Source organism: Mauremys mutica, chromosome 3 (assembly GCF_020497125.1).
Source record: "Mauremys mutica isolate MM-2020 ecotype Southern chromosome 3, ASM2049712v1, whole genome shotgun sequence".
Lineage (NCBI taxonomy): Eukaryota > Metazoa > Chordata > Testudines > Geoemydidae > Mauremys > Mauremys mutica.
In genome coordinates this window covers 204,918,761-204,943,208 of record NC_059074.1, presented here as the reverse complement: position 1 = coordinate 204,943,208, position 24,448 = coordinate 204,918,761, and the positions used below count along the sequence as shown (strand labels likewise).

General features: G+C 43.5%; 1 protein-coding gene across 6 annotated transcripts in view; it reads right to left on the bottom strand.

Annotated features, from left to right (window-relative positions):
- Positions 1 to 24,448, bottom strand: part of SLC24A3 (solute carrier family 24 member 3) — a 380,232-nt gene that overhangs the window by 271,776 nt on the left and 84,008 nt on the right. For 5 of the 6 annotated variants that reach the window (XM_045010656.1, XM_045010657.1, XM_045010654.1 and 2 more), the window contains one exon: positions 19,281 to 19,418. In XM_045010656.1, the coding sequence (XP_044866591.1) occupies positions 19,281 to 19,418 (138 nt within the window). Of the gene's footprint in view, positions 1 to 19,280; positions 19,419 to 23,082; positions 23,217 to 24,448 lie in introns of those variants that run through there. The other variant, XM_045010660.1, reaches the window with a different exon arrangement.

Sequence of the window (24,448 nt, the reverse complement as noted above, 5' to 3'; positions counted from 1 at the left end):
TCAACCGGTTTACCTCAGACCATTTCTCCAATTTGTCCAGATCATTTTGAATTATGACCCTGTCCTCCAAAGCAGTTGCAATCCCTCCCAGTTTGGTATCATTTGCAAACTTAATAAGCGTACTTTTTATGCCAACATCTAAGTCGTTGATGAAGATATTGAACAGAGCTGGTCCCAAAACAGACCCCTGCGGAACCCCACTCATTATACCTTTCCAGCAGGATTGGGAACCATTAATAACTACTCTCTGAGTATGGTTATCCAGCCAGTTATGCACCCACCTTATAATAGCCCCATCTAAATTGTATTTGCCTAGTTTATCGATAAGAATATCATGCGAGACCGTATCAAATGCCTTACTAAAGTCTAGGTATACCACATCCACCGCTTCTCCCTTATCCACAAGACTCATGAACCCCATTGCTACAAATCCATCCACTATGTCCTGCACATTGCCAAAAGCCACAGTCCTGCATAGCAGGAGGAGATTAATGGCCCTGCACACCTGCATGACAACGGCCCCTGAGGTGGATTTCCTGACTCCAAATTGATTTCAGACTGACCGGAAGCAATCTGGCATTGCAAGTTTCCTTAGTGTGATCACCACTTCTTTCTCCACTGTCAGTGCAGCTTTCATTTTTGTGTCCCTGCACTGGAGGGCTGTGCCAAGCTTGGCCCACAGATTTAGGAATGTTGCCTAGCGCATCCAAAAGTTCTGCAGCCACTGCTCGTCATTCACCTGCATTTCGATGTGATCCCAGCAGTCAGTGCTTGTTTTTCAGGCCAAGAAGCGGCACTTCACCATCTGCAGCTGCTCCATGAATGCCACCAACCACTTGAATTGGTTCTCACTTCGTCCCACAGTAATCTGTCCTCCAAGGAATCATCATGTTCCCCACTGATTCGGTACATCTTGTGGCTCTGCAAATATTTCAGGATCATGCTCCCTGTACTTGCAAAGCTCGTGACAATAGTATAGAACTGTGCAAGCTCTGTGCATCTGTTGGAGATGATGGACAGCAAGGAGGACCGTGCGGGTTTGTGGGATTTGAAAAAAGATGCAAAAATTATGGGATATGACTGACAGTATGCGATGGAGATATTTGCATACTGGGAAGTTGATTCCATGCTCCCAGTCATCCCTCAGCAACTCATTTTGGCCCCATCATGCATTGCCAAAACTTCCCAAAAGGCGGTGCTCAGCATCTGAAAGGAGGCATAAGAACGGCCATACTGGGTCAAACCAAAGGTCCATGTGGCCCACTATCCTATCTTCTGACAGTGGCCAATGTCAGGTGCCCCAGAGGGAATGAACAGAACAGGGAATCATCTAGTGAGTCATCTCCTGTCGCCTGTTCCCAGCTTCTGGCATACAGAGGCTAGGGACACCATTCCTGTCCATCCTGGCTAATAGCCATTGAAGGACCTATCCTCCATGAACTCATCTAGTTCTTTTTTGAACCCTGTTATAGGCACCTGGCACTTTGCAGGATCAGGCCCTTGCTGCTAAGCAACCATTTACTAAGATGTAACATCCCTGTAACCAACCATGCAATGCACATTCTGATGATGGTACGTAAAGTGGCCCATGGAATTCCATTTTTATATTCCGTTTGTATTAGTTAAAGATGGCTTGAAAAGAAGGGGAATGGGGAGGGAGGGGAGCTTTGTGCCCTTTTCCAGCCTTCCTTGAGATGTGCATAACAAAGGCCTGAAGGATTTGGGGTTTGCTTGTTAATTCTTTTTTCATTTTGAACTCTCAGAAACATCAGGTCTTTTCTTCCCTGTTTCTGTTGCAGGTATTCTTGTGGTGTATAGAAATGTGGGCTTTCTCCTCCCTTTTTTCCTTTGCACGTCACCTTTAAATGAACACAGACTATATTTTAAGAAAGTTGCACAAGGGGAAAAGTAATGGATAAGTTAAGCTGAACTTCTGAGATCTTCTGGCTTCGGAATGATTTCTCAGCGTTAAAGTTGGCTCGTTACAGATACACTTCATTTATAGTATATTACCACACAATACACACACACACAAAGCAGATTCCCAAGAGAAATTAAGTTAATATTTTTTCTACACCTAAAACATACAAATCAAAATATGAAATCCTAAAATCATACAGTAGGGAATATAAACTGATTATCAGGACTTTTACTATTGCCCAATGAACTCCCAACAGGACATGGTGGGGAGGGCATAATCTCAGACTCTGGAAAGATTCAAATTAATTGGAAACAGAATCCAGTTTGTTACGAGCTCAGTTTCCAAGAATGCTGTTCCACTATTCAGCAAGTTTACCCTAAGTACAGCAACTGCCTTTCCTCTAATGAGATCCAAGCACTGACAGCTGCGGAGAGTTCTACTCTTGCCTCTCAGACAAGGTCAACCAAATGTGAGAGGAACCCAATGAGCAGAAAAGTAGATTCTGGCCCAGACGGCATTACCTGCCCCATCGCCCTAACATAGCTTGGCTCAACCATACAAAATGAAACTCAAGAATTCCATAGCAACATTCGAGATACCACCTGCAAAACAGATCCATGCTAGTTAAAGCCAATGAACAACCACAGCCACTGGTAACAGAAATCACCAGAGACGCAAACCTGCCTTCCTCCCTGAAAAATATACTAGAGATTTACCAATCTTCAAACACCCAACACTGGATGCAGAAAACTCCTCCAAATGCCTCCTCAGCCAACCCCCTGCCATTTCCAACCTCCCCTTTCTAGACAAACAAAAAAAATCACTGAGAAGATAGTGACAACACGTGACATCTACCAATTCAAGATGCCTCACAATTAGGCACAGCCTGGAGTCAACCCTAGTAGACGGAGGCCACATCACATTCCGGATGCTATTTGAGCAATCTCCAGCCTTCGACTCAGCTGACCACGAAGTACCGTTGACTCACTCACATGACCCAGCTGGAGTAGATAGCGCAGTGCTGCTGTGGCTTGACCTAGAGAACTATAGTTGCCTACTGCTCTTCTTCCTCAAAAGGCCCTCACCTGACCAGTTCTACAAGAATCTACCGTCCCTCCTCTTTTCTAACAGAAGATGTACAGGAGGCCACATGGAGGAGTGCTCAGTCCCCCTCGGCTGTACTACAAAAGAGCTGCTCTCAGCTGTGCATCTCTCTTTCCAGAGATGTAACCAGTGCCACCACAAAGAAGTCCCAATGCCTACAACAGATTGGCCACTGGCTGAACAGCAGCTGTCTCAGACGGAGTCTGGGCAAGATACTAGTTGGAAGGTGGAGATGCTTTGAAGAAATAGTTAAGACACTGTCCTTTCCCCTTCTGAAGAATGCATCTACTTTCCATTTGTCAAACCAGTGCAAAGCCCACAGGTCCTGCTCAGATTGTCACTTAGCCTAGAAGATCAGGTAGTGTCAGTGACAAAGGATGCCTTCTTCCCCCGCCCCTCCCCAGCGTGCTAGGAAATGTTGTCCCTTCCTCCCAGATGTGGATCTGACCACAGTGATCCATCAAAGAGTCACCTCCAGTGGGATTAATGTACCTCATTGTGTCTGCGGTCAAAGGTGTAAGCCATGCTGAGGTTCCAACTCTGGCAGAACATGACTGCCTGCCCCCTCAGTGGGACGGGACACCACAAACATAATTTCCTGTGTTCTGATCCATCTACTGGCTCCCAGTCCACTTCCACTGCCAGTTCAAGGCACTGAACCTGATCCTAAAAGACTCCAAAAAGTGTTAGGACCCAGCCACATCAGCAATTCTATCCACAACCCACACAGACAGTTGGGTCCTCTTGGGACAACACACCTCATAAAGCCCACGAAAACATTTGAGAACTGGAGATAAAGCATCCTTAGTTGAGGGGATCCAGTGGGGATCAGGCTAATTCGGAGCCTGACTACATTTCAGGATTCTCTGCCAGACCCTACTCTTTGAGAACGCTTCCACACCAAAATTAGAGTGACAGGAGAGATGCAGAAGATGTATAACTCAAACAAAGCCCACTTAACCAGTGAAGGGAAAAGAACAGGGACCCATGGAGATCCCTAAGGAACTCACCATAGTAATCTAATGTACCTAGGAAGCTCTGATTTTTAAAGGTATTTAGGGTTGCTGCACTCAGTGTTGTAAGGCCTGTATGACAGATAGTGAAGTCCCATTTTCAGAAGCGACAGGCTCCTAGGAATGGACAGTCTCAATGAAAGTGACAGTCTCAATGAAAGTCAATGGGACCTAGTCTCCTAAGTGCCCAAAACACTTCTGAAAATGGGACTTAGCCATCTAAGTCACCTAGCCCTTGCATCGCTGAGTGGAGCAACGTCTAAATACCTGTACAAATCTGGGCCTTAGATACTAAGATGATGGGTGCTCTGGAAACTCAAAGGGAGAGGCACAGAAGTTATCCCCAGCACATGGAATGTGATTGTGTGTTGCAAAACTGACTCTCAATTCCAACACGCAGAAGTTTCTATGAGCACCACAGCAAGAGTCTTGCAACAACAATGGTGCAGCTTGAAAATACTAATCAAGCTCTGCCATTGTATTTGCAAAACTTGAAGTGGAGCTTTAATCCATGCTGATATGGCAGTGTTGACCTCAGACTGTCCATAAGAATGGAATGAAGAGCCCTCTTCTAAAGGACTCCACTCACCAAGGCTCAACTATCAAGAGTACGATTTCAGAGATGCAGCTCTCTAAAGCTTTTGCTAGCATGATAGGCAGTAGTTTGCTGACTGCACTGAGCCATAAGAAGGCATGATCTCAAATAAAAGATGGGTATTCTCCAGAAAGTTATATGCTCCGTAGGCAAGTTTCTATGGGTCCAACCCCTGTGCTCAGATATACATGATTCCCATTGTTTTCAATAGGAGTTGCAAGGCTATCTCAGAGGGCAGAGCTGGCCTTTCTGTGCTGGTGATGCAAAGTATTAGAATTTAACAAGAAAAAGTCCTCAAAGGAGCCTGATTCAAACAGAAGTTGTGGCCCTGATGCCAAAATTACTGGGTAAGGTATAGGATCTGTGTTCTGCAGGAGATCAGGCTAAATGACCATCATGGTCCCTTCTGGCCTTGTAATCTCTCAATATACAGAATAATACATACACCCACTATATACAAATTGGCTTGGAGTCATGTTTGGCTTCTTTAGAATGTATACCAAAAAAAGAAAAGTATTTTCCCCTTCCCAAGAAAAATGTGTTGGGGTTTTTATTTCTGATTGTTTTTATAACATTATAAATCCAGGTCTGGCTACCCTGGAAGATTCTGTGGGTAACTGGAGAACTACGGTAGCGCAGACAGTTGGACATCAGAGGTACCAAAGAAGTGAAATCTGATTTGCTGAGACTGGATGTCATTTTTATGTGACTCTTTAAAATCAGGATTTCTAATGCTGTACCTTGTGCTCCTCCATTTTTTTTAAACTGGGGGCCACTTTCACAAAGAGTCTCTTCCCTCCTCAATCCAACAAACTGGGTTCCAGATCCCTGGTGGGCCACTGCTCATTCTTTGTGAGCCTGTGTTTTGCTCCGGTTTCGAAAGGGAAAACAAAGGGTTACGCTGGGAAGAAAGGAACGAAAATAGCAGTGGTCTCCGAAGCGAGCTGTGCACATTATATGGGGTAAGTGCTCTGCTGGGTTGAGATGTACAATGCAGCCCTGTCATGTTTGTTTTGCATTTTTTTTGGCAGCCAGCCAAGCTGAGGTCCAAAGCAAAATGAGTTTCAGGATTTCAACCCATTCCAGAGCTGACAGCAAGCAAGACACAAACACACAGTGTATTTCATCGCATGTTTTGGCAGGCCGTGCATTCTCAGGAGCTGGAGGCTTGCATCCAGGGAAGACTGCAACGGCGCGCTCCGTCAGTGGAAGAAATTCAAGAAGTTCATCCCCCTTGGTTCAGGCCTATATAGTCTCTATGCCCTTCCAAGCCCCAGGTTAAGAGAGAAATCAATTTGCAAGCCTGACACCTTACGCTGTCATCCTCACACACCAGGCTCCAAATGCACTCGGTAAAGCATCAGTGAATCAAAAGGTCTCTCCCTCAGCCACCCTGGCCCCGGTGTCGGCGGGTGTATTGGAGGCCCAATTCCTTTCTCTGTGACTGCACATCCCTCCCGCTCAGTGGAAATAAAACATCTCCAAGCATGTACCAAGCCAGCCTCCAGTTGCTGCCAGCATCCAGACTGAAAGGAGTTCTAATAAAAGCCACTGTGAGAGGAAACCTTCTCGCCATAATTGGCAGCTGTCAAAGTCAAGGTTTAAAATGCAGAGAATGTTTAGTGTCTGCAAACGCTGCTGGGTTAACAGTCCCCAGAGAACAGGGTTTATTAAATAGTGAGGGTGGGAGGAGGTTGGGGGATTTGTATTTAGCATAGTTCTGAAATAGACAAAAGGAAAAAGTTGTCACGCCCAACTTACACCTAATTTAAAGGGTCCATGACTTTAATCTGAATATGCACATAGTCCCCGGCTTCTTATTTCAAAGACTGACTGATTTGTGCAGCCTATTGCTAGCACAGCAGTATTAAATGCAAAAGGCTAAGAGGTAGCGAGAGAGTGCGTGCGTGTTCGAAAGAAGGACTCCCTGACCCTCTCCGGTACTTGCGTGGATTGCGTAAAGGCTGCCCAGAACTGCAGGTGCTGAGCTCAGGAGAGCTAAGGGCGGTAAGGCCCTTGGAGGAGCATCTAGGTTGAGCTGGAGACGCTGTCTTCCAGAGGAAGTTCAGCACTGTGACCCTGATCAAATGTCACCATTTTTTTTGAGACAAGCAGATGTTATAATCCTGTGGTCAAATTCTAAAACAGGTAATTATATATAGGGCCTGATCTAACGCCCATTCAACAACTCCCATCAGTGCCAGTGAGTCAGGCCCTAAATCCCCCCTAACTTCACTGCTCTGTACATGCTATTGCTGTGATCCACCCCACACGCTGGCGGTGGATGTGGCTGCCCCTGTACAAGTCTATTATATTTGCAATACTCTCTGGGCGCTTCAGGCTGAAGGGCACTAGTATCAATGTCAGACTGTTAAGAGTTGCTGGAGATGGGACATCATACAAGGTGGGTCGGTGCTCTGAAGCAGTACTGAGAATTCTCTCTCTCAGATGCCTGGCTTGCGTGTCTTGCTCATGTGCTCAGAATCTAACTGATCGCCAGACACAGGGTTGGGAAGGAAGTTTCTCCCCAGATCAGACTGGCAATGACCCTGAGGGATTGTCACTTTCCTCTACAGCATGGAGCGCATGTCTTTGTCAGGATCATCTGGGTATGTCTCACATAATCAGTTCCCTGCCACTGTGGGGGCCTTGGGCATTGGTGCACTTTGGTCCCGCCAGTTCTCTTCCTGTGGCGCATAACAAAATAGTCTCCTAAAGCCTGCAATCCTTTGGTCTAATCCTGGTTCTTGGACTTGGTATGGGGTGGCCAGGCTGTGATCCACAGGATGTCAGCTTAGATGACTGGCTGGTCATTTCTGGCCTTAAACTCTATGGCTGTATGAGGTCCCATGTCAATTTCTGAAGACAATGGGATCTTTCTAATTCATTCTTACTGATGTTCTATCAATGTCTATCACAAACAGCACAAGACTTATTTTATGTATATATATTCCTTTTTTTTTTGGGAGGCATTATTTTTCAGGACAATTATTGTATTTCTTGGTTGGCTAAGGTCATTCATCCTTTGACCGCCAATGCATGCTAAAAATTCATAAATACTCTATATGTCCTTTACTGCATAGCTAGGGTGTAACAATGTGGTAGTTTCCACTAACAAATAATTACTGTGGGGGAAACTTGCTAATAACTAGAGTCGCCAATTAAGCAGCAAGTCACAACAAGGTTTCCATTAGTAGATTATGGGAGCAAACCTTGGGCATGTTGAGAAATGATGGATGAGCCAAAAGCCAAGTAGTCTAATGGGGCTTGTTTGTATTAGAGATTGTACGCCCTTTGGGGCAGGGACCAACTTTTTGTGCTGTGTTTGTACAGCACCTAGCACAAGGAGGTGCAACTCCATCAGTCTCGTAAGCACTAGTGGAACACAAATAATAAGTATTTTCAAATATATATTGACATTTACAATAACATTCTACAAACCAATAACTTTGTGCCAGAATATTGTGGCACTTTCTAGTCCCCAGGGAATGAGGCATTAACAAACTTCCCCCTATCTAGAAAAAATTGTTAGAAAAGGAGAGGGACTTTGTGAGAACATTCTCATTTTGGAACAGCATAACCCTTTATTTTTTACATTTTGTTACATCTACTTTAATGTCACCAAATGCAAGACAGTGCACCAATGACAAATGGGGATGTAGAATCACAAGTACTGGCAATGCTATCACAAACCTTGTGTTATCTGTGTTTTCCCTAACGCCCGAGCTCCTGGAGTCAGGTGATTACGCGAGAAGCTCAGCTTTCCTACCATATTTAATGTTTCTAGCCCTCCTCGTTGCAGAGGACATATGAACAGAGTGGACTCGGGAGACTCAAAAACCCAAAGGCAAACAAAAAACTCCAAATGTATTATTTTGTAAAATCTCATGATTTTCAAGCCATCACATGGATGTGGGGGCGACATGATTTTTGAAAACTTGGAGATGGCAATGCTGAGAAAACCAAAACTGCAGTCTACGGCACATACCAGTGTTCAATTGTCAGTAGGGTGGTGTAACCAGGTAGCAGTTCCCATCTTGCTTTGAACAGAATATACACACTCTATATAATCTAATTTACTCCCTTGGTGGGACTGGTCTTTGCTGATAATTCAGACAACCACCACCAAAGAGAAACTGAAGCCAAAATATTTCTCCCTAAATTTGGCTACTCCTTGGGTTTTCCTTGCAGAACCTCTTTGTCCCAGACTCTAGCTCCCGTGGTCCAGAAAGATACTCTAACCTCTTTTGCATCTGGGTTGGAACTAACCCTTCATGCAGAGTTCAAGCACCTTGCTCATCGTGACAGTGCTGCATTCCTATGCAGGTTTTGTCTGCCTCCCTGTTTATGGGCAGCTTACACCTGCCTTTCCTACTTGCAATTGAATTGCAACTGCAAAACTGAGGACTTCAGTTTCAAACTCCCAGAGCATAAAAATCTGGGCGCAAATAGCACCTACAAGCAGGGAGGTCTGGCTTCTGTCCCTTTGAAAATGGACCCCTTTAAGAGCAACCAACTGTGGGCAAATTATTTCCCTCCGTAGTGACTAGTGGAGGCAGCGGTGATCTCTCTAAATACCAGGGATCAAATTCTGGCCTCAATGACACCAGAGCAATTTGGCACATGACCTTAATGCTTTTAGTACTATTCTTGCTGTGAAAGTCTATCGTTTTAACAATGTGAAAATACACAGCCTTTAGTTCCTAAAACTGTGTTTTATAAGCAGCGACTAGCACGTGCATTAAGAAAAATGGCTGTTACACAGAACTTTTCAGCTGCTTTACAAGTCAGGGCTAAGATTTTCAAAGGCCCCTGAAGAAATGACACACAAATCCCATTTTTTTAAAAAAAATGAGGCGTCCTTGTGGCACCTTAGAGACTAACAAATGGGTTCCAGCCCACGAAAATAAATAAATTTGTTAGTCTCTAAGGTGCCCCAAAGGCTCCTCGTTGTTTTTGCTGATACAGACTAACACGGCTACCATTGAAACAAATCCCATTGAAATTCAAAGTCAACTGGCCATCCTTTCAGTTACTTTGAAAGTCCCAGCATAAGTACCCGACCATCTCCAATTAAAGAAACCAAACCCAGCCAAATAGGTCTAACAGATCCTATAGACAAAAGGCCAGCAAAACACAGTGTACAAAACAAACCTATTTACTAAGTGCAATACACAGCAATATCTAAAGTCAGTTCAAATATGTTGCTTGCACTGCTCTAATTTGAGAACCGCTAAACATACTTGTAAGGAATCAAAATAAAGTCCCAGCACGATTCTGGAGCTAAAACTCTCGCATGGTCAAATTCCAGGAAGATCATTTTTAGGACATTGCACTAAAAGAGCACTCCTGCTGCATGCCCATGGGGATGGCACACACAGACTATGCTTGTCACAGGACAGAGTATTCATGCCACTCCCATGGAGTATTTCCATCGCTAAACCCGCACTGCAAACCCCATCACTGTCAGCTACAGTGCCACGAAGAGTGTCACAATGATTCCCTCCCCCTGGCCCTCCCCTTTCCGAGCACATATCCCCAAGAGCAAAGCACTGGTTCCCCACTTGGAGTATTAAGCAAAACCAGCTGTGGAGTCTTTTCCCACTGACAACAGACCCCTAGTTCTTTTGACATGTGCTCTCGTGACAGTGAAATATATGCTTAGCACTCAGCTTTGCATACTATGGCAACAGCTATGTCGTTGACCATCTTTGCTATGTTTTCCCCCAGCCATGTGGTAAACAGAGGTTACTTTACCTTTAAGGAAAAGGCACTATTTCCCCTCTAAATAAGCTCCTCTATGCCTTGTCATTTTCATCTCTCCAGGTCATTATTTTTTGTCAGTTCCAGATAACAAAATGAATCAAGACCAGCAACGCTCACTAACGAGACTTTATATTTGCTGAGTGTTGTTCACAGCACATTTCTTCAGGGATGTGGGGGCCTAACTGAAGATTGTCCCCCTTCCTTGACCCACACGAACTTGTGCTGAGCGCACACACGCGAATGTGCTGACAAGTTTGTTTTTTTAATTACCCTCAGAAAAAAATGTTTCCCTGCAAAGAAAAAATAATCCTAATTCCAGTTCAGACTGAAAAACAATCCAATTGCGCTGAATGCAGAGAGCTAGAAAGTAGGCAGGACAGCTGCAATATCAGAAGTCCAAGCAGCCGTATTGACAGCCGTATAGCCAGTGTTGCCAACTCTCATGATTTTGTCATGAGTCTCATGATGATGATTGTTTTCCTTAAAGCCTCAGCTCCTGGAGTCACGTGGATTGTGATGATTTCAGCCTTAGTTCTTAAAGAAAAAAAGTAAGTTTCTAGCCCTGGTGGTTGCATAGAAAGCTTCAAAATGTGACCCTGGTGCACCCTAAAGGCTCAAAATGAGAAGGCAAATCAAACAAACATGAGGTTCCTACTGTTAACCTTTCGTTTGTCAGTGTTCTACCCCTCTCTCTTACTTTTCTCTTTACGCCTTCTGTCTAATCAGAGACTGTTTACCCAGCCAGGACAATCCAGCTTTTGCAACGCTGCTGTGACCAGACAGGTTATGAGTTATGTCTGAGCCTGACTCTGCTCAAAGTTTGGCTAATGAGACAATGATCTAGATGATCATGATAGTCCCTTCTGACTTTGAAGTCTATGAGACCATGTGCAGTGATGTAATTTTTCAAGCAGCTAAACCCGTGTGTGTATTTGTTTAAGGCAAATCAGGCTCTGACTTCCAATGACAGCAACCCAAAGGTTGCTCTCTTTTCCATCATGTTCATGTGTCACCATCTTTAAGAGAAAGTACAAATGACTGTCAATCAAAGGAGATTTCCTTTGACGTCTGGCACAGGGACAAAGGAAAACTGCAAACATGAAAGTTTTTCTTCATTTTAAGCTTCTGTCTTCATCTTAAGTGTGCTTAATAAAAAAGACAAAATGTATTTCATGGAGGCTGTCACAGTAACTGAGCAAAACTCTGTTCTCTGTTGTGCAGTAATTCCCCATGCCACAATTCAGTGTTCTAGGTTGTGCCAAGAATTCAGGATCTCCTTAACTGTCTAGGCCCAAGACCTCAACCCTGATTAAGAGTCCAAACTGATCAGATCCCTATGAGACAAGAACCTGGTCAATTCCAGGTTGCCGGTGCTGCTGGCCCAGGGAAGAGGAACACAAAACAAAAGAGGATAACGGGAGAGGGGTGGATTAGCAGAGGCCACCATTAACCTCTGCAAACAGCCCGGAGATCCTGGAGGAGGAAGTGGGGATGGAAAAACCATTCTTCTGTCTCCCTTCTACACTAACACCAGCACAGCAGAAAAGCAAACACCCAGCTTCCTTCTGTAGCCATTTCCGGGGCTCACAGACCCTGCTCTGGGGGTCGGGGTCGGAAGTCGATACCTCTGTTCTCAGGTCAAGGAGGAACAATCCGCCCCTAAGACAGTAAAACTGCCAGTTATTAGCAGAGGGCCAGCTTTACCATTGCCTTGCATCTTGTGCATTCCTTCATGCCAGCATGGGTATAAATGCCTCCCGATTAGAATGGTAACGACTTACACACAATTTGCACTAAAGTAACTGCATAAGGCGGGGTGGAACCAGGCCCGGAGTATCTTAGTCCTCACAAGGGGCTTCCAAACTTATTCCTACTGGGGACCACTTCTCAAGTGGAAATGCTCTAGTAGGCCGTGTCCAAGACCCAATCCCCTGGCAGAAATGATGGCGCTCATTGAGGACCGAGCGAAAGCATGAGTCTCTACAGCCTGAGCTAGAAACTCTGTAGCTGGGGACTTAAGAGAACCATATGTTCTGGATCAGGCACAAAGGAGAGACATGACACACACTGACTGGTAGGTTACATGAAAAGTACTAAGGAGACCAGAAGAAAATACACTGCCTTCAGCGATCTGTGTCTGCCTGCTTGGTAGCATCTTTTCAGTTCCAAGTAGTGCAGTGTGACTCCTCTCTCTAGGTATCAGACAACTTGAAATTTATCAGTCCTGGATGTCTCCTCATTGACTGCAGCCCTCACTGCTCTAAATCAGTCCAGGTCCCTTTGTAGTCCGGATCGATTTTCCACTGTATTTGCCACCTTTTCCAATTAGGGAGTCATCCACAAATGTGATAACAGTTGAACTTTATACCAACAATACTCTCAGCAAAGAAAACCATGGAACAGCTGCCTGGGGTGCAGAAATTTGTTTATCTTTACTTTAGTTGGTCAAGAAAATCCTCTGAGCAGTCCTCAGAAGAGTCTAGGATTGGGCTGCAAGTAGGGGGGAAAACGTCGGTGCTTGAAAACTGATTGATGCTGAAAGAAGCAGCTCTACGGACCACCTGAAAGGGACTCTTCAACCACCATTGTCCATGGAGCACAGACTGGGATCCTCAGTTCTAGATAGTTCACCATCTCTGTTCATCATCAATAAGTTTTTTTCAAGCCATTTGCATCAGGACATCTGAAAAAATATTGTACGCTGCACTCTTTCAACAGGATTTTTTTATGTTCTTGTAATGGGGCTAAAGCACTTGTTACTTATCTGCCTAGCTCATTGTGCCCCTGCTGCATTAATAATCCTGATCGGACAGAAGGATCAGCTAATTGACCTAATGGTCTGCTTCTCCATTACCCTGCACATTGACCCTAAGGTTCCTTTGCACCACTCTGACAACCTAAAGTCTTTTCCAAGTTTAATTTCTATGATTTCTCCACGGTGACATATAGGGCCAGAGCGCTCGGATTTTGCCTCTTTGGTTAAGCACTTAGAAATGCCGACTGATTGCACTGTTACTTGTTCAAAGGCATGGATGGGAGCTACAGTATAACCTTCCGTGCAGCTGGCAAAACGAACCCACAACACTACATGTACCTGAAAGCCCATTCCACTTTAGTATCCCATATTTCTAGCCTGGAAGCCCAGCCAGGCTATGCTGAAGGTTTTTGAGCTATTTTAGGTCTCAGGCAGGATTATCATTGCCGGGGTTTGAGAGGTACTTGGATGTACAGCAAACGCAATCTGTCGCTAAATAAGGAAGAGGGCGTTTAAAACAAAAGCGAATCTGGAATTTATGGCTTTAATATTCTGCGATGCTCATTTCAGAAAATGAAGAGATTCAATCATTTCTGAAGTGTTCACACCCTGCATTCTCCTCAGAAACTACTGGAAGGGAGTCTCTTTCAAAAGAAGTCCAATCGGCTGATGTAACAGCAGACCACAGTTTTAAAAAATCAAACTGTGACACTGGTACACATGTGAAGGTGGTTCATTCTGCCCCCTTAATTATATACTCTGTACATTGAACCCTCTGTCCCCTAGGCGAAGGCCCTGGATCCTGCAATCAGCAAAGGGGTCACAGCCCGTGTGGACTGCAGAGAGGCCTAATGCATATGGTGCCCTTGCATCATGCTGGACTCCAGTCATGCTCATTTTTCTTTTTAAAGAGTGCCCACTTCTCTACAGCGCTCCGAGTAAATTTCCAGTGTGATACAGGAGAATATAATGATTCCCCTTAACACAAGTGGCAGCTACATGGTTATTTCCCTGCAAATTTCACCCCAATGTGTCCAGGGCACCCATGACAGAGCCTCCGTGCTATTTAGCAGTCAGCCCGGCAGCATCCTTTGATAGCAGTGATTTTTAAAGACCTTCTGAAAAATGAAGATCTTAGGCGGCACTGAATTGTTTGAAGTGCACATTATCAGGCTCTTTTACTTACATGCTTGAGAAGATGCTTTAAAATTATTCATTAGTCTGGAGTATAAAATCCCTGCCTAGTTCCAGCCTCCTGGTCCTTTGGCCTCTTGTGGGCCACGGTTAATTAAGAAGCTGCTATCTAGCATGTTTTCCTGGCCTATCTCCTCTGTGCAAACTCCCTACTTAGAGAAATTATCACTCGGTTGCTGTATTACAGTAAGTCATTTGATTGTATTTATTTATATTGCTTATGCTGTGAGCCCAACTGTCGAAAGATTATTAACTTTTGTTCATTATGGTTATGTGTATGAACAGTTTGCACAGACAGAGTGTGGAAAAAACTGGTGTCCTCTCAAAATCCTTCCACATGTCCCTTTGCGTTTAAAAAAATAAATGATAGGAGAGGTCCTTAAATTAATAGTCAATATTCACTCTAATTCATTTAAGATCCACAACTGTTAAAGTGGCACATGGTCTTAAAAGCTGAAATGCATGGTATGGTTAATAAAAATCTTTTCTTCAAAGTGATTACTTACCATCATTTCTAGCTGTGGTTTTGAATGGTGAAGCTAGGAGAACATCCAAAATGTTCACATTAAACCCGAACCAAAATAAAAAACTAGCAGATCCTGCAGCTGATACAGCGGAGGTGAAGGATCAGGCCCCTTTCCTTTTATGGCTGTTGATGAGCAACTTTGGATTCCCCCCACAACACGTTTCATCCATTACATTTCTATACAGCATTTCTAGCTCAGAATAAGAGAGCAAACAGGACCTGATTTAAAGTTTACTTAAGTCACAGTGGGAGGCTTTCCATTAACTTAAACAAGATTTGCATCAGTAAAAGTGCTGCATAATCCCACTGATCACTGCTTTGAAACCAAGCGGTGAGGAAAAGGTGATGGCTGCAAAAAGGAGACAGAATTTCTTTTACCTAGGAGCATAATCAGCCGCACCCGTGTGGAACCACATTGACTCCAGTGGAGTGCAGATCTGATTGCAGGATTTGTGTCTAGGAGAGTAGAAATGCATAGACTGTAAACCAGTGGTGGGCAGCCTGCGGCCTGTCAGCGTAATCCACTGGTGGGCCGCGAGACAGTTTGTTTACATTGGCATGGCTGCTGGCAGCTCCCCGTGGCTGCGGTTTGCCCTTCCCAGCCAATGGGAGCTGCAGGAAGCGACGGCCAGCACATCCCACCACCGAGAGCTCTCTGGGGCAAGGGCCATCATTTTGTTCTGGGTTTATGTAGTGCCTAGTACAATGGGATCCATGACTAAGGTTCCTAGGTGCTTCCACAATACAAATAATAAATAACATTGCCATGCAAATTCTGTCTCTTGTCTACCAGGCCCAACAGCAAGCAATATGAATTTCAAATGTACTTGCAGGTGCTGGGAGCTAGTAAGAATATGTAGCTAAAATTAATGAATATATTTGCAAAAATATGGTTTCCATTATAAATCCAGAAGCGAATTTCATCGCAGTTTGCATTGTACCTTTTTTTTTTTTTAACAGCTGTATTCTAGTTTGGATGGGCACCTTTTGTAGCTTTTAGAACTGGTTCTAGCTTGCAGTAGCTTCTCGAATAGGATGCTCACAAAAGATCCGGGTGTGTGATCCAAATATATTGACATTAGCTAACAAATTCTGCATGTACTGATAAAATACGAAAGAGACAGGTAGTGATGGATAGTAGATCAGTATTGCATATTCTATGTTTGACAGGTTTTATAAATAAAGACGAGCCAATCTCCAGTTTTGGCCAACACCTAAGACTGAACCAAGGATCTTCCAGAGCTAATAGCAGGAGTTCCTACGGCTTGAGTTAAAAAGCCAGGCTCTACATCTAGGGGCGCAACAGACTCACACGCTCCATGGAATGGGATCGAAGGGAATTGCGTAACACACAATGTTCAGTGAATTACAAAGATAATGGGTCGAATTCATCCCATTCATTCATAATTCCAGCAGAGTAACTAGTGATGGTTTCACAGAGTGAGAAGTTACAAGTATTTTAAAGTATGCACACAAATACTGTAGAAAAACATACATGGGCCAGATTCTGTCGGTTCTACCAGGGTAACTGCATTAACTTGAGTGGTGTTGACACAAGTATTACAGAGCTCAGAATGTGCTTCAAGATCTACTGATGAAAAATGCTACATACAAGCTAGGTATTTATTTATTTATCATTATTAATAATCATCATTTCCAGAATGCATTTAAATATATATGTCAAAGGAAATTAAGCAAATGGTATATTGTGTGAATCTTAATTAATAAAATTCTTTAACTGGCTTACTTAGTGACCACTGTTTGAAAACTACCTAAAAAAGAGAAAGAAAAAAAAAAGACAGCAGGCACAAAATGTAAGACTATGCTCTCAAAAGAAACTGAAAAAATACACTGTGTTAAAAGAAGAGACATATACATTTTTACACAAAAATGTGTTTCCAATTTGCACTGCAGGCTAACAGAAAAATAAAAGCCAAATATAGCAAAAATAGTCAAAATTGCAAATTTTGATTCAACTTTTCCATCAACATTTCAACATAGAAAGGGATGAAATTTTCCTAAAAATTCTAACCCATTGTTGTTAGAAACCTCCAGGTTTCATAATGAAAATGCAGTTTTGTAACTAAACAAGACACAAAAAATTATACTATCCTTTATGGGTACGACGGCAAAGAGATACATCCTGTGACTACAGCCTTCTTGCCTGTCAGATTCTATCTTCTACCCCTTATATTCAACCTTCTATCATCAGTTTGGAAGTAGATATCACAGTAGACAAGTTACTCTGTAACGGCCAGATCCAGCATCAATTAGAGCCAGTGGGAATACTTGCTTTGACTTCAAAGACTTTGGATCAGGCCCCAAGTCAGTTTTGTTTAGCAGTGGCAGAATGATCAGTATCAGTGAAGCTTAGCAGTGAATGAAATCACAACACACCCTGTCCATGTGTGTAAATGTGAAAGTTGTTATTGGGGCTGTGCTAAAAGGAGGTTCTTCCCATGCTAGGACAGAAGAAAAGAGAAAGGCAGGCTGGGAAATGGAATTTCCCTCTCAAAGAACGTTCTGGCTTTGGCATGGGGGGGTGGATGAGAGGTGAATTTCTCTGAATCAGGATGAAAAAGTAAAATAAATTGAAGTTTTTCAAAGAATGAAAAATTCCATTTCGGGAGAACGGGCTTGCACCAAGTTGCCCAGTTCTCCGGGCAGCTGGCTCTTGGGGCTACCTGATTCTGCAGGCAGACAGTTGCCTGGGTGTTTTGGCAATGCCAGAAGGCAGCTGCCCGGGGGATCAGGAAGCCAGGGGTACCTAGTCGGGCTGGCAGGAAACTGGGCTGAGAGGCAGCAAGCCTGGCTGGTGTTTTGTCAAACATTTTGATGGAATCTATGTTCTCGAGGAACATCTAGATTCTGTTGAATCAGAATTGTCCAAGGGAAAAGTGTTCCTTTTTGAGCAGCTCTAACGCAGGGGCTTATTCAAAAGTTTAGGAGACAAACAAAGAACATGTTTTTCTCCTTTAGGGCTGGCTAGGTGTGGACTACAAAAACACCATCAGCTTTCAATGAGAGAGAAATCATTTTTAGAATCCTACTTGTCTACGATAGCCAACAACGTGTTAATTAGCTTCATAATTACCATAAAATAACATATTCCCTCATCACCTCATGGCAATTCATGGTAACAATCGTAATTTGCATTTACCATTTCGGCTTTATCTCATGGAAACCACACAGTTAACTCGTGTGATTACTGTTCTTCACACGCCTGCAAAAAACACATTTCAAATAGACAAAATTTATTTTGGGATAGTAATGGAAAAGGCTTATGGTGATGAGACAGCAGATGTTATGCTCAGAAAGAGAGGAAGATGGATTATTACAAATGTTGGTATGAAAGTGTAAGAAGGGATCTTCTTTGCATGGGAGGATTATAATCAAGGAAAGAGTGGTATAATAATTTTTGCAATATATTTGTCTTTGAAAATGGAACATAATCATCCAACTGTCTCAGAAATGTTATTAAGGATTACAAAGGGAGAAATATATATGCACAGAGTTACAATACAAACTGTATTTAACAGAATTTCTTCGAGAGGTTAACCAATATAATCCTCTGAAGATTACAGAACTGCCTTAAGTTCTTTCCATAACTTCGAACCACATCAAAATTCTTCCATTAAAAAAATAAATGCAGGATTGGGTTTCCTATAAAGCTTCCCCTACCATTAGTGATTTATTATCAGGGTTTTCAGTTAGGTAAATCAAAGGTGATACATACTCAAGTGAACGCAAATTAAAGAATCTCTACTCTTTTTTTATGCTCAGAAAGAGCTGTGAAAGTTTTGTGCAGAGCTGCAAGTGGTTTGTTTTTTAATGATGGTGAAAGGATATAACCCTGTAAATAAAGATGTGGAGACTTTTAGAATAAGCAAACAACTTGCAAAGGTAGCTTCAAAAAACAGCTTCAGCTCCACCTAATCCCTCCTCCAAAATCAATTTTTGATTTTTTTTTGTTACTATAAGACAACATCCCATATTTCCAGACCATCATCCTATTGGTGAGAGTCTCAGTTACCTGACTCCTGACCATTATGCCAAGGTTCGAGTTACATTTCCAGGCAGTAAATATGCAAAACATTCCTCCTATGATCTCAACCTTCCCATCTCCTTGCTTAATCCGGAAATTCGGCTACTAATGCATCCCAAATATCTGCCTTGCTTGGTAGCCAATACCTGCCAACTTGTGGGGCTCATCAGGAGAGGGAGTTTGCAACATTAATACATCTGGGTCTATATGATTAGAGTGTCTGAGGACTCTAAAACTAATACGTATAGCATTTGTGCAACCAAAGTCCCCTGGTGGCATCAGTACAGAATTTCAGTAGCTAGGACAGCTGGCTATAACCTCAAAAGGAGGAGGAGGAGGAGGAGGAATTATTTATTCCTACCCGGTTCAGTGCAGTTCTTGACATATCGATTTTCTGTCTCCTCTGGGATCTCAGTGGCATTGTCCTCTGTTGCCTGCAGCAGCCTCCTCCCACTCCACTTATCGTAAGTTTCCACAGGATAGCTCAGGACATCATAACCTAGAGGAAAAGGACACGAGATGAATGCTCTTGTTCTGAGGAGGATAAAGAGGCTAGCGCCTATATTCTCCCAAGGGACTTTTCACACTTCCTTGATACAGACACTATCTGCTACGCCTTCACAGAACCGAGGCCCTGCAGTCCAGCGATCCTAGTCCCCCAGGACTAGTCTCAGATTTCCCATTAGTTTAGCACCCCTTTTCCAGAGCTCGATCTTGTGGTTACTATGGGTTACAGGTCACATCTTCAGGGACACATAGTAGGTGTTGCAGATGGCTCATGCACAGGCTTTGCAAAGGTTTCTAAACACAATTACTCTTTATATAGCACAGAAGACGTACAGAGCCAGATAAAATAATAAAACACCTATACACATTTCCTGGCCTCAGTTTCCTTACCACTCTGGAGCATTCCTTGGGCTTAGGGGTGAAGTTCTCTGGGGTGGCCAAGAACCTTCTCTTACGGCTCATGATTTTTCTTCCAAATAATGGAGTCTCCCCCTCTGCTCCAGCTCAATTGCCTTTAACCTTGACTGGTCCCGCAGTTAAACAAGACCCCTCTGCTATGAAAACATGCAGTTCTCTTCCCTTCTCTTGCACAAGCTTGCTTTGCACCTCTGAGTCCCTCTGAATTTATAAGTCCTACCACCACCACCTGGTTCCTTTGTTCTCCATCGGGGGAAAAGCCACTGCTCCAAACCAGCCCTCCTTGCAGACAAGCTTGATTGAACCGTCCACAAACACCCCAAATTGTCACGCATGAAGTGGGAGTTTACAATCGTGAAGGCAAAAGACGACAAATTGGCCACCAAAACTAATTGTAATTTATGCATAACAAACTTGAAAATACAACACATCGGAACAGAAGCAAGACTCCTATGAGTGCTTAAAGCATATCCGGCTGTTGGAAATGATCAAAAACAACCCTGTGTACCAAAACCAGCAATCATCTCCAATTGAATATTTTGGTCCATCCGTCATTCATGTTTTTGCAGATTACAGGATGGTTTCATTTTCATGAATATTGTGAGTAATCTGGTGAAAGGTAACATTCTGCTATTAGGTTTCAGAGTGGTAGTCGTGTTAGTCTGTATCAGCAAAAAGAAGAAGGAGTACTTGTGGAACCTTAGAGACTAACAAATTTATTTGAGCATAAGCTTTTGTGGGCTAAAACCCACTTCATCGGATGCATGCTGTGGAAAAGACAGTAGGAAGATATATATACACAGAGAACATGAAATTTTTTCAACATGAAATTTTTTCATGTTCTGTGTATATATATGTCTTCCTACTGTATTTTCCACAGCATGCATCCGATGAAGTGGGTTTTAGCCCATGAAAGCTTATGCTCAAATAAATGGGTTAGTCTCTAAGGGCTGGTCCACACTAAGAAGCGGGGTCGAACTAGGGTACGCAAATTCAGCTACGTGAATAGCGTAGCTGAATTCGAAGTTCCCTAGTTCGAACTACTCACCCGTCCAGACGCTGCGGAATGAAGTCCGCGGCTCCAAGGTCGACTCCGCCACCGCCTTTTGCAGTGGTGGAGTACCGGAGTTCGAACTATCGCTTCTGGAGTTCGAACTATCGCGTCCAGATTAGACGCGATAGTTCGAACTCCGAGAAGTCGAACTCACCGCGTCGACCCGGCTCGTAAGTGTAGACTAGCCCTAAGGCGCCACAAGTACTCCTCGTTCTTTATTCTGTTATTACTTTTGTTTCTTATTTCCCCTCCCCGATCTCACACACACAATCTTTCCCATCTTCTCTCTCTGTTTTGGCTTAGAGAAGGTGCTGCTAAATGAAGCCCTACTTTAGCAATATCAACAAAAACACTTGGCCATTTTCCATAACATTCTTGGCATGACGCTGCTCAGGCCTGGACATTTCATGTTGGTCTAATTAGTGAGAGTGCATACTCACATGTCAGCTACATCCATCCTACAGAGCTTCAGACTTTGAGGGAAAATATTGTTTTAAGACAGAGGGGTGCCCATTGTAAGCAAAAATAAAAAATAAAAAATTAAGCACATCTCCTACTGAATCCTTGAGCCCAATGTAATAAATAGCAAATGGAGTTTCGGCTGGATTTCCATCACATCTGTACATCTTTCTTTCATTAGAGTCCAGCCCCTCTTTAACTCTTATTTTGCTTGTTCAGCATTTTACATGTTATCCTAAAGATGCATATAATTGCACTTGGTCTCTTGCCCCCATGGAGACAGCTGTTCCGAGTGCTGTAAAGCTATGTCATTCTACCCACTAGAGAGAAGGTGAGGTTTCGTATCAACCAAGTGAGGCTCTTCCAGACAACTAAGAAACTACGGCCTGCAATCTGGAAGAGAATTTGAGAGCATGGGAGGGTCAGCTCAGCGGTAGGATCCTTGTACAGGACTGGGGACTACACTGTGTTAGCTTCAAAAGGGAGCCCCGCCCCATCCTTCTGGGACAGAAGGTTAGAGGGTATTTGTAAAAGGGCTGACTGGCACGCACGACCCTTTATAGCTGGGCACTGCAAGGCCTTCTCAGTTGTCTTCACCAAATGCCATTCAAGCGTGCCGGGGGCCACTTCTTATGACTTGGCCCTCCAGCCAGGTCCCATTCCCTCTCACTCCTTCCCACTGCATACCCACAGTCCAAACTAATGCAAAGGAACATACGCTCTTCCAGCCTTGCTAGGCCCAATCCTGAACACGTTTTTCACTGCCCTCCCAGGCTCTGCAAAGCACTGACTACTCTCCTACAAAGTGCTGCCTCACAGGACTTTCCTCCCTTGACACCAGCTCCTCCCAACCAAGCTGCTGACCCCTCAGGTTTTCTCCCAGACCTGTTTCAAGTGTTTCCTTCACTCCTGCCTCCTTTCTTCCTTCATGGCCTGTCCCAGTTCCCTCCTGCAGCTCCTCTCAAGCTTGGTTTCAGTCTCAATTAAACCTGACACACCCTCCAGCCGCCATCACGGGCACTAATTGTGCTCTCTAGCTTCCCCTAACCCTTTTAGTACCAGTGCAGAGTTCACACAGCCCATCACAGTATGAGAGGGAGAGAGAACGTCATAGAGAGTGCGGGTAATACAGCAGGAGGGATCATCAAATCTCTGGACTCAGGATAATGAGGATTAAAGAAAAGGAACCGCCCCTATATTTAGGTTGCCTGATATTTTCCACTATAAAAGATTTTGCGACCTTTTTTTGAGAAGCTCTAACATCTCCATGGTTTGCAGCAAGCCTCTAAAATTCAGCAGGGAGAAATCGCCGGGGTCAGAAAAGAGCCCTTTCTTTGTCCCGAGAAATTCCATTTTGTCTTTGTATTATGACACCATTAATTCTATGGTCACATACTGATTTTCCACAGGACCCCGCCTCATTCAGTCCACAGAGGGGCTACGCACAAGGGGGCAGAATTAAAGTTTCACAAGCAACATTAAATCTGCCATTTTGCAACTTTTCAGCACTTGAGTTTGTAAATTAAACGTCAGTATTTTAACTTAGCTTTTGTGCGTGTCAGAACGACAGTCATTCAACACACTGTACGCACTTCAAAATACACCGTTTCCTAATTGTTTGGTCTCTGAATGACCTTCAATGAGTTAACTGTATAAATATGTCATGGATGGAGACAGATTTTAATCCCAAAGCATTAATTCAGATGAATTTTGTAACGTCACTTACAATAGCACAGCATCAGCCTTCATTTTTCATAATAAACATACTTCCATCAGCTGAGCTAAGCGGTCTGAGATCCACAGAGCACTTGTTTTCAGAGCGAAGGGCTTTTTTCTGAGCAGTTACAGTTTCATTCTCCGGTGAAGGGAAAGAGGAAAAAAAACCCATCCTCTTTCTAGGATTTTTATTCCCCAAAACTCCTGACAGATCTCTTCCTTCTCCACACAATACAGAGCAGCTTTCTTGTTTCAGAATTTGGACCTATCCAAAAGGAAAACTAAACATAAGTCATTCAGAATGAGCTTGGGAAACGCTCCATTTGGCAAGGACACACAGTGAGTAAAAGGATTCCATTCTGCACTCACTTAAATGGGTGTGCGTAAGAGCAGAATTAGGTCCAGCTGAAATGGATGAAGCTATGTTGATGTACAGCAGTGAAGGATCTGGCTCAGAGTCTCCAGCTTTAATTAGGTTAAACCATCTCAGAGCTGAGTTTGCAACCTTTAGGCCAAATTCTGCTTTTGGATACGCAGGTGTAAATAGAATTTGTCTCTATAAACCAAGGGGAAATAAAAAGAAAAGGTGAAATGAAATCCTTTTTAAGACCCTGGCCCATGAACAGAATGCATGCCAAGATTTTAAAATTCCAGATAAATACATTTGATGATGTAATTTAAAACAAACAAACAAATAAAACACTGTTGCTGCTAAGGCCCAAAATTGGGGTTTCACATTTCCCCGGTACATCCTGAAGTTGAGCAAGAAGCGGCTTGAAGCTAACCCTGCCTGAGGTGGTTGCAATGTCAGCAGCTGTAGTGAAGAGAACACAGGAGCCTGGACTCAGTGTCTTGGCAGATTATGTGAAAATGGGGGACTGTCTTAACTCAGGTTTAACCCTTGAGATGCATCAAACCTGGTCAGTCTTCCGAGGTTTAGGGAGGTCAGCAGGGAGTGCTGTTGTAGGCAGGAGGGAAAGATCGGTGCAAGGAAGAAAAGGCAGGGTAGATCAGAGGAAGCGCTAGAGTGAGTCAAGACTGGGTTTGCCCAGGTGTCCCTTTGAAAGTGAATTAAACTAAACCAAATTAAGGTCACTTTAATTCTGAGTAAGAGCATCCACACAAGGGTTTAATGAATCTTAACTAATCCCCTTTAAATACTCGTTTTATGTTAATCGGATTAATTTTCCTGAGTATTCCTGTGTAGACAGGCCCTAAATAATATAGATAGCATATGTGTGTTTATCCAAAACTCTTTCTGGAGCTGCCAAATTGGGGCAGAAGTCTTGTGAGAACAAGTTCTAGGATGAGATGGCTGCTGCATTCTGCTAATGGTTACAAAAGTGAAACAGAGGAAAAGAAACAGCTGATCAGGT